The following is a 13,413-nucleotide window of genomic DNA, read 5'->3' on the forward strand; positions in this document are numbered from 1 at the left end:
CTCTCTTTCCCAAACGCCCCTCTTTCTTACTCAAGATGGTGGATCCAGGGAAATGTGACCTAATAAAAAGAGCATCGTATTTGGAGCCCAAAGACATGGGTTTGAGTCCCAGGCCCAGGATTTACTTAGCTAATGTGAATTTGGGCAAATCACTTCTACTCCCTGTCCATCTGTTTCCTCATCTATAAAATAAGGGCATGAGATTCAGTGATCTCTAAGGTCCCCTTAAGCTATGAAATTCTGTGATTCTATCTTCTGACTACTCCAGGGATGATGTGATTCAAACCACTGGCTTTAGACCCAAGTATCTCCTGGAGGTATTCCCAGTCCTAATGCTGCTAAAATGTGCTTTATAAGAATCCCTATAAAGTTTGCCTACGTGGTGCTTTCACTTTCTTGGATCCTGTAAAGGATGACACTTCCATAGCACTAAAATGTAACAGAATCAACTGACTTCATTTTCAGCCACAGGACGGGTATCGTATCGTCCAGCACTTACAGTACATTGGCTGGCCTGCCTACCGGGACACACCTCCCTCCAAACGTTCCCTTCTGAAGGTCGTCCGGCGACTAGAGAAGTGGCAGGAGCAATATGATGGGAGAGATGGACGAACTGTTGTCCACTGCTTGTAAGTGCATCAAAATCCTCTCCAGCATGGTGAGGTGTGGTAGGTTGGTGGACAGGGTGGACCCTAAGGAAGTGTTGAAGCATACAGATGTATTTAATCAGACGGGATTCAGCACCATGGATAGCTGCTATGCTTTGCTGAAGGGATTCAATAGTCATCCAAATGAGACAGTGTAGTGGGGGTAGAGAAGCATTGACCTGGGAGTCCGGACTTGGATTTCTAGAGCTAGATCTACTACTATTTCACTCTGTGATCTGGAGCAAGACATGTCCCCTCAGTAGGCTTCAGTTTCCTCACTAATATATTGGACTATAAACCAGATATTGAACCATGGAACTCACAAGGTATCCCTAAGGTTCCCTCTAGATCTAAGCCCTATAAACCTACAAAAGCGGGACAGCTAGGTGGTGCAGTGAATAGAGTACTGGCCCTGGAGTCAGGAGGACCTGAGTTCAAATACGCCTTCAGACACTTAACACTTTACTAGCCATGTGACCTTGGGCAAGTCACTTTACCCCAATTGCCCAGCCTTCCCCCCTCCAAAAAGCAAAAAAAAAAAGGGGGGGGAACCTACAAAAGCACTTTGCAAATATCAAAGTGCTATAGAGATGGGAGCTACTGTTACATACTTTCTTCAGTTCTAAGATGGGTACAGGATTATCCTTGGTGGGGATATTTATTCAGCTGGTATACAGCCAGCTAGGTGGCTTAGTGGATAGAACTCTGGATCTAAAATCAAAAAACCTGAGTTCAACTGTGGTCTCAGACACTCACTGTGTAACCCTGGGCAAGTCATTTAGCCTCTGTTTGCCTGGAAGAGGTAATGGCAAACCATTCCAGTATCTTTGCCAAGAAAACCCCATATGGGGTCACAAAGAGTTAGGCATGACTGAACAACAAACAGATCACCATCCATCCATACCTTTTCATCCTGTAAAGGGCAAAGCTCTTATGACCTTTTACTATGTCATGAATGCCAAGGCAATTCTCAGGCTTTCCTGTCCCTTGCTATAGACTGGTACACCTTCTTTTCTAATTATATGTGTCCATAGCAATGACTCTTAGGTTCCCTATTGTGTATATATCAATGTTAGAAATTTGCATCACCCTACATTTAGATGATGATGATGGTATAATGTAGAAGGTCTTACGATAAGTGGAGGGAGATAAAAAAATAAGACATTGACCCTTTCCTCATCAAGCTTAGACACAAATGATAATAATACGTAATAGGTGACAGAGTGTTCTGATGGTTTATAGGAGGGAGATCCCCTTCATTAGGAGCTCTTGAAAGGCTTTAATTTGGATCTTATCCCAGTTGTCACTTTGAGGAGGCAAATCTCTTTTTTCCTCTGTTCCTAGAAATGGTGGTGGACGAAGTGGAACTTTCTGTGCTATCTGCAGTGTTTGTGAAATGATCCAACAACAAAATATCATTGATGTGTTCCACATAGTGAAAACATTGCGAAACAACAAATCCAACATGGTGGAAACACTGGTAAGTTTCTAGAGACTAGGAGGAGGGACATTGGCTTAAACTAATTTTATTTAATTCAACTCAACAAACCTTTATTAAGCACTTATGTGCTAAGCACAAGGCTAGACACTGGCAAGTCAAAGAGAGAAGAGAAAAATAGTCCCTACCTTCAAGGTGCTTACACTCTACTAACACACTTTACAGAAAATAAACCTGAATCACAGTGGGAGTCAAAAGTCTGGGATTCATTTCTATTCCCCCCATAAATACCAGACCCTGGCTCTAGGATGGGCCAAAGGGCATATTTCTCTACTCTGTAGAAATTCCTCTGCCAATACAATCCTCTCCAATATAGTCCAGTAAAGCCTTGTTCACACTAATTCTTTGGGAAAAGTCAATCTGAATCATCTAAAAAGAAATTAAAATTTATTTATAAATAGATTCAACAACTAGAATTAGGGTAAAAAAATATTTTTCACTAATGTATTGGATTGTAAACCAGATATTATTGAACAAGAAAGATGATTACACAAATCTGTCAAAGTATCAAAGAATGACTTCTAATTAGCATGCTGCCATTCTACAAAGGTCTGTCATCTCATCCTTGAAGTTAGTCCCTCCAACGAAATTGATCATAAGCCCTCTGTGCCTTAATAGGTAATTTCAAGAGTTGCTATGACCAAAACCCAACCATTCCCAATCAGCTAACTATAAACTTCACTGAACTTGGCTAAACTGACCATTGTATATAACACACAGTCACTCAGCCTGCACTTGAAGCCTTTCAAGCTTGGGAGGACCTGCCTGCGCTTACTTCACTGGCTAGGTTTTGAAGAACCCAGTTTTAACAAGGGGCATGGAAATCTGGAGGCATGGGAAGAAAATTACTTGGGGAACTTAATTAGCATATTGATTATTTTTAGGTAAATGGGTACTTGGGACATCCTCAAAAACTTCTTGTTTACTTAAATAGTTTAAGAGAACTCCCTCTGTAATCTTTTTAATTAATTTGGTAGTTCATTCAACAGTTACTTAATACCTACTGTGTACTAGGTGCTATAAGGGATACAAAGATGATTAAGTCCTCCCTGCCTTCCAAGAGATCACAGTCAAGTACACTATTCATTTGATTTCCAAACCTCTTTGTCAGAGATAGTGCTCAGGGAAATTGCAGTTCAGCTCCTGCTGAACTCCTTACCGATTTCAAATTTGTGAAGTCTGACTGAATGAAATTTAATTCCTATTTATTCCTGATGCCTCAATGCTCCATTTGTCTACCTAATAGGATAGGTTCACTGTAGGACTTAGCTTATTTTGATCATTCACTCTAAAATGGTCTGCATGAAAGGCACTATTGAAATGCAAAGTACTCTCTTTGCTTCTATTACATTTTCAGAAATGCCCCTGTTTGTGTGATGCAAGAAAGGTTAATTTCAAAATTAGTTTCTGTTCTGGGACACATACAGACCAGAAAAGGGTTAGATGGGGATTAGACAGCCTAGAACTGTTCTGGGTAACAGGGGAAATGTGGTGACTGTGAATTAAAATCTGTCATGCATAGTTTTAAAAGCTAGGGAACCTACATAGAAATATTGTGAGGTGATTCTACCAGTTTATTGCTGAAGTTTCTAAGGGAAACTCCCTGTTAACAAATCTCTCCTTTTGTCCCTTTCTTAGGATCAATATAAGTTTGTATACGAAGTCGCACTGGAATACTTAAGTTCATTTTAGCCTAATGGAACAGGAAACCTTCTGGTATCTCAAAAGCCCCCTTTTCTCTCAAAGGCAGTAACCAGGGTATAAGGAGTGAGAGACTGGACAGATCCTGACACCACAGAGAAGACTTGGGGACCCCTGCTTTCCTCTGTAGTACTTACTGCTTCATCAATGATCTCTTGTTCACCCCAAGAAGCTTAGAGGCCAAACAGGAGAATCTCTTTTCTAATGGCCCCATGTCTGCATCATCATGTTGGATCTCCCCCACCTGCTCCTGGAGCAATTGGAATTTCTGATCCCAAAGCTCTTGCTTCTTTTGTTATTTTCAAGTTTGTGAATCTCGTGTTACTGTCCTTTGGAAAAGCCAAACCCAATGGAGGAGGAGACGTGGAAGGAGGGAGGCATGCGTGTCCTCCATAACACCCCATCCCATGGGGGTGGATTATAAAGAGCACAGATCCCTTATCACGTGTAAGGGAGTCAAGTCCTTTAAGGTCATTGGTCTGTTGTCTTCTCCTTCTGGATCCCTGGGTACCCTCAAGCCCAATGACCTGGACTGACCCAACTGGGCCAAGCCTCCATGTGCCATTGCTGCCGCAGTGCCAGACTTCAGTGCATCCCCAGTGCGTCGCACACACACAACCTGCATGTGGCCCTGTTCTATTGCCATCCCCCTAAGCTTTGACCTCAGCTTTCTGTCTTGTTAACAGAATCAGGGCCAAACGCAGAATCTTGTTAATATTATTTTCTGGGCTTTTGTGGACAGCTGGGGGGATGCTCAAAAGCTTGTCAGTCCTTCTGTGTGTGTCCTAGATTGTGCCTGCCTCTTGTGTCGCCAATCAGGCATCTTGACCCCTGAAACTTCAGGGGACTCCTAAGTGGTGGCCTACTGAGTTTCTGTGATGATGCCACCCCTGTGAAGGGGACAGAGTATTTTTCAACAGTGTACCTGAAAAGAAAATGATTTTTTTCAATGTAAAAAAAGAAAGTTCATTTTAGCTTAGTGGAATGTAATAGTTTCTCATCTCATAAAAATGGAAATGTTTGAAGGATTTGGCTAGAAGTTGTGTTAGCTGACAACGGGGGGGTTGGAAGCTTGAGTAATGAGTCTGAACAAGACTAGATACAAACTGGGACCAGGAGCTAGTTTGGGTGAGTTACTTTGGCCTATACTGTGGGTGTACTTTCTTTCTTTATATATCAAATTCTTTTCTAAATAGCTACTACAAAATAGAGGGAGACCAGGAGAGGCAGGGCCTATAGCCTGCTGCCATCTTGGTAAAGACACTAGTCCATTTCCTTTCTGACCTGACAGAGGGTGGAAGGGATCAACTCTGAGCCCCGAATACAGGGTAGGCCTCTTGAAGATCGTTTATTCTCAGTTTTTAATTTCTAAATATCCAGGGGTCTGATAAAGATGTCAAGATACATTGTAGAATATAAATAACCCCATTTTGACTCTTATTTGGATATCTTGTAAAATGAAAAGTTGTTTCCCTTTTCCTTCCTGGTGCCATTTCCTGGCTAACTCTCCATTTTCTAGTTCAGTGGCCCCCTGGATCCTGGTGAAGCAGCAAGCTGTAGTGTGCTGTTTGTGTAATAATCCCTACACTTTCCTGATCCTCTGGCTGGGGAGAGAGACACTTCCTAGTCATAGCTTCAAGAGGCTACCTTGGCATGTGTGTCTGATAAAGCACAATGGTAAGGAGGTAAGGGGGCACTGGGAGACCTGTGCTCCTCAGGGTATGAGATCGACCAGGCCTCCCCTCTTGACTTATTTCTTTCCCAGTTGCCTCCACCTTCCCACTCCTGCTTCCTGAAACTTAAACTTCCTTTCTGAAAGAGGAGATAAAGCTTATAATTAATCAATAAACAAGCATTTATTAAGCACGTATTATATGCCAGGCACTGTGCTGGGCACTGGGGATATGGAGACAAAAAATGAAATGGGCCCTGCCCTCAAGACAAATGCTTCTGGAAGAGGGTATATTGACTGTAATTCATAAGAGGGTGTAAATGGTTAATATGAAAACCTTTTCAATGAGCACGCCAGAATGGAGAGAGGGAGCAGCAAAAGGACACTGAGTGCCAGAACAGAGGGGTTGGGGGAGTCCAGCAGGAGGGGGATGATGACAATATGACCCAAACTCACCATTGGGCAGTATTGACTCTGGCTGCTTGGACATATGCTTCTGCACAGGACACCTCGGTGCATGCTGGATATTTTCAGTATCTTAGGATAGTAGGGACAAACTGTGGCCCGTCCATACCCTAGAAGAGAACTGGAAACCCAGAGACATAGTCCCGATTCATTCCCACAGCAGGGTGTCCTCTGAAGCAACTCTACCATTAGCCAGTTTTGCCTACAAGGATCTTTTTGAGAAGTACCAACTGAGGCATTCTAATCCATTGGTGATGCTGTCTGCCTAGACTGAAGACAGGAATAAATCCCTGGAAATGATCCTAAAGGAGGTCCCTTAGACTGGGGATTAAGTGGGGTATTTCTTGTGGGGGCTGAGTGGGGAAGAGAAGAAACCAGAGACTGCCATGTATAGAGAAAGTGAACAGCTACAGAGGGACTGGGGGAGCCATGGCAGAAGCCACCTTTAGCTGCTTTCCAACAATTCTCTCAGCTTTAACTTCCAGCAAGACAAGACAAGGCTTGGGTCTTGGCTCTGCCACTTACCAGTCCCTCTCTCTCCCTGGCCCTCAGTGTCCCACTTTGTTCAATGAGATGGGGGTGGAACAAGTGATCTAATAGATCACTTTAGCTTACCAATGAGATGGAAACTTTTTCAGGGCTGAGATGTTTGAGCAAGCACAGTTAGTTGCTCTATTCTATGTCAGATGTGAATTCCATTGGGCAACTTGAACTTTGGGGATACTAGACCTGTTTTCCCCACCACCACCATTTTTCTATTCTTTACTTTATTTTTTTCATTATTTCTCACCATTTTATAGGTAGTGGGGGTACAACATTTCTGAGAAAGGCTTGGGCTGGACTCCTCCCCCTGCTAGGCTTTGTCTCCATCAGTAGTATTTCTGGGGTCATGAAGGGACTATGTGGGGATTAGCTTGGGGATCTGTTTCATGGCAGCCTGGGGAGCCTCCTAGAGAACAAGTTGAATAACAAGGGGAATAACATTCCTGCTGAGGTTCAAGCTAAAGACAGAAAAAGTCATACAACAGAGTCCATTCCATTAAAGGCTTCCCACTCCCAAGCACAAACCTGATCTCCCATTCCAACTTCACAACCCAGAGACTGAACAGAGTTAAAAGGGATATTGAAGGTCATCTAGTCCAGTCCTCATTTTTCAAATAAGTAAACCAAGGCTGAGATTTACATGACTCCCAAAGTCAGTGATAGAGCTGAGATTTGAACCCAGATCTTCTGACTAAACTGAGTGTTCTTTCCAGGGTAACACACAACCTATCATCTCTGAAGAAACTGCAAGTGATGCACATAGCAATGCAGAGATACACAAAGAGTGCAGATGGGCATCAGTACATTGCTATGACTTGTGTGCTAGAAGTGACCCCATTGAAAGACTCTCAGATATATCTGGAGGGCTAAGAAAGAAGGACCACTCATGTAGAAAGATCATGGGATAAAAATAAAACAACACAAGGGCTTGCCTAGTATCCATGAAATAGTCAAAATTATGGAGAACGTTCTGTGGAGGACTGTGAGAGGAATGCAGCATGATTTGGTGTGCAAGGGCTGAGGTCTGGACCTGTTGCTGTTGTTCAGTCTTTCAGATATATCCAAAGCTTTGTGACCCTGCGTGGAATTCTCTTGGCGAGGATGTTGGAGTGGCTTGCCATTTCCCTCTCCAGTGGGTTAAGGCAAACAGAGGGGAGAAGGCAGCGCAATTGGGGTTGTGACTTCCACGGTCACACAGCTAGTGAGTGTCTAAGACCACATTTGAACTCAGGTCTTCCAGACTTAAGGTGCTCTATCCACTGAACCACTTAGCTGACTGAACTATTCACACTAATGTGTCATGTCTCCCCTTTCTGATCCATAGTCCCTTTAGGAGTTGTCCTCAAAGAGCTTACATTCTTCTGGGTTGAAGGGCAATATGGGGGAGGACCTATATATAGGTAAGAAAAGGGGGAGGGTAGTCTTTAGAAGAATCAGGATAACAGTGTAAACAATAAACTCTGAACTTAATGACAGAAGATCAAGATTTGGATCAGCATGTGGTGTTAAACAAGTCCTGTGTCTTCTGGGTGCCTCAGTTTCCTCCTTTATACAATAAGGATGGTTGGATTAGATGATCCCTTAAGGCCTTTTACTGCCACAATACTTTGGGATCATCTCTCCTGCCCCAAAAAGTCAGCTTTTCATCACTCTTCGGGATATTATCTAGGCAGCAGTGCAGAGAAGAGAGGCTTTATCATAATTCTTAGGGTATGTTCTTTTCTAGAAGGTATGAACAAGATAGTGAGGGTGGGGAAGCAGCTTCAATAACTCCAAAATGTAAGAATGTCCAATTAAAAGGGAAGAGGGTGAAATAAGGGGGGGATAAGGGGGAATAAGTGGATGTGGCATGCATATATTCAGATAAGTATAACATAAGATAGGACAGAGACACAGTGAAGACAGCTGAGTTAAGAGAGACTAGGGTTCAGGTTGTACCTTTGCCATACACTGGCTGTGTGACCCTGGGCAAGTCACTTAACTTAGTTGCAGAGAAGGTGCTAATCACTGGGGTGGGAGGAGGTGCTCCCCTCTGGGAAGTAGTCCCCTATCTGGAAGAAATCATAGGTCCCCAACCAAGCTGTGATAAGAAACAGAGGAGAGATCAAGACAAAATTCCTTGGGAAAAATCTGAGGTGGGAGAATACTCTTTTAGCCCAGAAAATGAGAAGTCATGGAAGTTATAAAGAAGAGCTAGCCCCTGAGCTGTTCCTTGAAAGCTGTTCCTTCTTCCTCTTGAAAGAAGAGAAGGTTGGGGCAGCGAGGTGGTGCAGTGCATAGAGCACCCACCCTGGAGTCAGTAGGACCTGAGCTCAAATCTGACCTCAGACACTTAACACTTACTAGCCATGTGACCTTGGGCAAGTCACTTAACCCCAATTTCCCTGCCTTTTCCCCTCCAAAAAAAGCTTTAAAAAAGTAAGAAAGAAGAGAAGGCTTCAGTAATGCAGAGGTGAAGAGGGATGGTATTCTAGGAAAGTACTGGGATGCAACCCAATGAAAGAATGGAGAGGAAGCCTATGCTTTCAAATGCTGTGAGGCAAGAGTCAAGTCAAAAAAACATTCACTAAGCACCTACTGTGTGCCAAGCACTGTGCTAAGCACTTGATGTAGGGCCAGGGTTCACAAAGAAAGGCGAATGACAGTCCCTACTCTCATCTATTGGGGAAGACAGCATGGAAGCAGTCACCTACAAACGAGATGGAGTCAGGATCAATTGAAGATAACCAATAGAGGGAAGGCACTAGGATTAGGAGGCATTGGGAAAGCCTTTGGGGGAGCTGATAGTCCAGCTTGTCCAGAGTGTGGAGTGCCTGAGAGGAATCCAACCCCAGGCACCATCATTGTAAACCGTCCTTGTGAATTAGATAGGCTCACTACAGGAGCTGTCCATCCCCTCATTCTCCCTGGGGCAGGTCTGAATCAGGCTTCCTGGCAGCCAGAAACTCTTCCATCTTACTCCATTTACCCTTCAGGTTGCAGCCCTCTCTAGAATACCCAGGTAATAAGCAAGTGTGTGGAGGTTGTCCATATGTGCCCGGGCATCTCTCCAAAGAGAGCAAGGTTTTCTTTTAAGTCCATCAGAGCAGTATTTGATGTCACTGATGCAGGCTTTCCTTCTTCAGAGTCCAAGATTAGCACTGTCTCTTCTCAGAGGGAGAAAACTGCCAGATGCACCAGCAACAATGAATAAGGTCTTACCAGGAATCTCCAGGCTAACTTACCTCATTAGTAAAGTTGCCCCTTGGTAGGAGGGAAATTAGTGTGAAAAAGCCTTGGGGTCCCTTGATGCACAAATGACACCCAGGAATGAAGCTATGTCTATGTGTGTGTGTGTGTGTGTGTGTGTGTGTGTGTGTGTGTGTGTGTGTGTAAAATCCTACATGCCCAATTATAGACTTTCGCTTTCTACCAGATGGCCTTCCCCAAAGCAGGTATTTATCTTTGTCATATGTTATAGGCTTTAAAACTAGAAGGGACCTAAGAAATGATCTGTTCTTATTCTCTCATTGTGCCAATGAGGAAACTGAGACCTCAGGAAAGTTAAGTAACCCAGGCAAACCAGGTCCTCTGACTCAACTGCTCTCTTTCTACTACACTTGTATGTGCACTGACCTCACCATTGGAGAGTTAGGATAATAAGACTCAAAAAGATCAAGAGACAGTGTACCAGAGGCGAGGGAAGAATCATAGATCCAGAACTTGGAGGGGCCTCAGAGACCATCTGCTCAAATCCTCTCTTTACAAATGAGGAAACTGGGAACCAGAGAGATTAAGTAACTGGCCTGGGAGCCTACAGGTAGGTTCAGAGGTGGGACTGGAATTTAGATTCTCTAAGTCAAGATCTAAAGCCCTTTGCACTATAGTGTGCTACCTGAGCCGAAGGAGAAAGGCACGTATTGAGGAGGTGGGGAGTCTTTGCTATGAAAGGACAAGGGCTGAGCTCGATGCTGAAACATTGCTAAGGATTAGATGGCCTAGTTCACCAAATCCGCCAGTACTAGGTGGAGGAAACACCTTCAGATCATGAAATAAGCATTTAGAACAGAGAGAGAGGGGTCAGGCTTTACCCAGTAGTAGTAAACTGAATGGATTCGTTGCCTCAACCTGAAGATCTATAAACACATTCCTAAAGAGGCTAAAAGAGATTTCTAGGCCCTTGAACAATGACAGAGTATTAAGGGAAGGAGTGGCATTTGGATACGTCTATAACCTTTGAGAGTGATGTCAAGGAAGAAGCCCAAAGCCAGCCCCAAATCACCTTTCAATACACCAATCTGAGACTGCATCCTGCTCTAGATGGCAAAGGATCTGGACTTGGCTGGTAGTTCGTTTCAGGAGTAAAGAGAGTGAGCAGGTAAATCATACAATGTCCCAAACAGAAAATTACTGGGAGGGTTTATCAAGCCAATAGCCCATTGATGACCCAGAAGGGAAGAGTGTGGGGTCTGAGAAAAGTCAGAAAGAAGAGTACTAGGAAGAGAACCTGACTCCTCTGAAAACGAGCCCTTTCCTCTATCCTGAGCACCTCATTCTAAGCCTGTTCACTCAGGCTCCTTCCAGACCAAGTGGTAGAGTTCAGAAATGTCTGTGCCCTTGAATGCATCTCTGGAAGCAAGAGACCACTTCCCTTGTCCCTCCTGCAGGTAGCAGACCATCTAGGGGGACATTTCAGAGAAGATCTAGTGAAGATGAAGCAATAATTCAGAAGCAAAGACTTCATCTCAGAGGAAAATGCCTTCAGAAAGAGAGTAGGCACAGAATATGGACCACAGAGAGATGGAGATGAGCAGGGATAATTCTGTATGTATGGCACCCAGGGGACAGGTCCAGGGAAAAGGCACAGGAGAGTCTATGCCTGACAAGCAGAGGTGAATCCCCTTTTAGGGACATGCTGAGGCCTTGGCAAGGTGCCAGGTAGCACAGGAAAGAAGTAACACCCATAAGTGGAGCTGACAATTCCCTGTTTCTCTATTTGCTACCACTGAGCCTGATAAGGCTTCATTTTGCTGCAATGACCAGGACTTTGACAAAGCGAGGAGGGTCACTGCAAAAGATGCAGTGAAGAGAGGAAATCAAATCACTATCACATGGAAGCTTCTAACTCAGGAATATGAAATGGCTGCAGCCAGGAGACAGGCCTAGAATGTAGAAAATCCACAATGCCAAAAGGGAAGGAAAGATAGAAGGTGAGAACAAGCATTGCAAGCAGGAAGGTCATTCCATTAATTCATTCAATGTTGATTAGCCACCCACCTTAGAGCATAGATCATAGGAGCTAGAGCTGAAAGAAACCATGATGATTTTAGTCCAATACCACCCCCATCATTTTACAAATAAGAAAGTTGGTCTTGGAGAGAGGAAAAAAACTTGGAACTTATAGGATCCTAAGATTTAGAGCTTCAGTGTCATGTGGCCAAACTCTCTCCTTTTACAGAGGAGGAAAACAGAGATCCAGAGCAGATATGTGACTTGCCTAAAGTTGCACAGGTAGAGAGTAGCAAAGCCAGACTCCAAGACCAGGACTTTTTCCCCTCTGGCATGATGCCTCTGCAGGGCCCAGTGTCCCTGTGCCGTAAGAGATGTAAAGATAAATAAAGCATAGTCTTTGCTCTGTCTGCAAGGAGCTTATCCATCTGTTACAAGGGATTTTTCTTTTCTGCTGTCAGACCCCTTTGGCAGACTGGTAAAGTCTATGGACTCCTTCTCAAAAACATGTTTTTAAATGTACAAAATCATATTATATATATATAAATCTTATTTTAAAATAGTTATCAAGTTTTTTAAAGTTTGTGAACTCTAGGTTGAGTCCCTGATCCAACAGATGACACCTCACAAAAACAGAATGCAATATAGGATGGGATGATTGCAGAAAAGAGGCCCAAAGTTTGTACAAGAGTTTAGAAGTGCACCCTTCCAACTGGTAGACTCAGGAAAGGCTGCTGGAGGATGTGGCATCTGACCTGAGCCTTGAAGGATGACAGGTAGACTTTGAGTAGCCAGGGGTGAGGGGTAGGTGAAGGAAGAGTGGGAGGAAGGGCAGGGACAGATTTGACTGTGAGGAGCTAGGCCACATTTTTCCTCTTTGGGATCATTTTTATATTTATAGATATTTCTCATTTTCGCACTAGCTTTCTCCACACATTTTCTCAATAGTGCCTGGATTTCCACTGCTTTAGCATAACTTCCTGACATACACACAGTCTAGTGTTAAGTTTCTTATAAACCAAACTGGCAATAGCACCCTGGGCCCTAGCAGATATGACAGAAGATCTACATTTAGCTCATGATCCCCAAAAAAATATTCCTTGGCTTTGCTGAATTTTAATTTTCTATAGTAATTGCTATTTTCTTTCCACAGCAATTTCCCCATGACAGCTCTGTGAAGGAGGCAATACGAGTAAACTGAGGCTCAAGAAGCAGAGGGGAGATTTTCCAATGTCACCTAACTAAGCTAGGCTCATGACTCCTGGCCTAGAACTCTCAGTTGCACATTTTGGCTACATTCCAAACTATTAGTTGTTCAACCCACTGCCAATCTGGAGAAAGTCCCAACCCTTCATTCTAAAGGGAACAGTGTAGGCATGGCCTTGTCTTTTTCCACTTTAAGCCAGTAGTAGCCTCGGCCCACTGTAACCAGAGGCTATAAACCCCAGATAACTGAAGCAGAAAAAAACAGGTGCTTGCAGAACTGAGAGAGGCTGGAGATTTAGACTGGCACTTATAGATACACACGTCATCCCACAGAAGTGGTCCTTGTCTAGGCAATAGGAGAGGGCACCATCTACTGTAGCTGGGGACCACTCAGAGCCAGAGGGTATGGGGCATTCTCGCAAGAAGAACCCTAGACTTTTAGCCAACAGTACTATATATGGTAAGATGTTTTG

At 43.8% G+C, this 13,413-nt stretch overlaps 1 protein-coding gene across 3 annotated transcripts in view; it reads left to right on the top strand.

Moving 5' to 3' along the window:
* Positions 1 to 5,820, top strand: part of PTPRT (protein tyrosine phosphatase receptor type T) — a 1,346,273-nt gene extending 1,340,453 nt beyond the window's left edge. For all 3 annotated transcript variants that reach the window (XM_069077714.1, XM_069077712.1, XM_069077713.1), the window contains 3 exons: positions 466 to 629; positions 1,992 to 2,127; positions 3,784 to 5,820. In XM_069077714.1, the coding sequence (XP_068933815.1) occupies positions 466 to 629; positions 1,992 to 2,127; positions 3,784 to 3,837 (354 nt within the window). In that variant the 3' untranslated portion in view covers positions 3,838 to 5,820. The remainder of the gene's footprint in view (positions 1 to 465; positions 630 to 1,991; positions 2,128 to 3,783) is intronic.
* The last annotated feature ends 7,593 nt before the right edge of the window (positions 5,821 to 13,413 follow it).

This window comes from Petaurus breviceps, unplaced genomic scaffold (assembly GCF_028583685.1).
Source record: "Petaurus breviceps papuanus isolate PSGF00001 unplaced genomic scaffold, PetGlider_PUasm1.0 90994, whole genome shotgun sequence".
Lineage (NCBI taxonomy): Eukaryota > Metazoa > Chordata > Mammalia > Diprotodontia > Petauridae > Petaurus > Petaurus breviceps.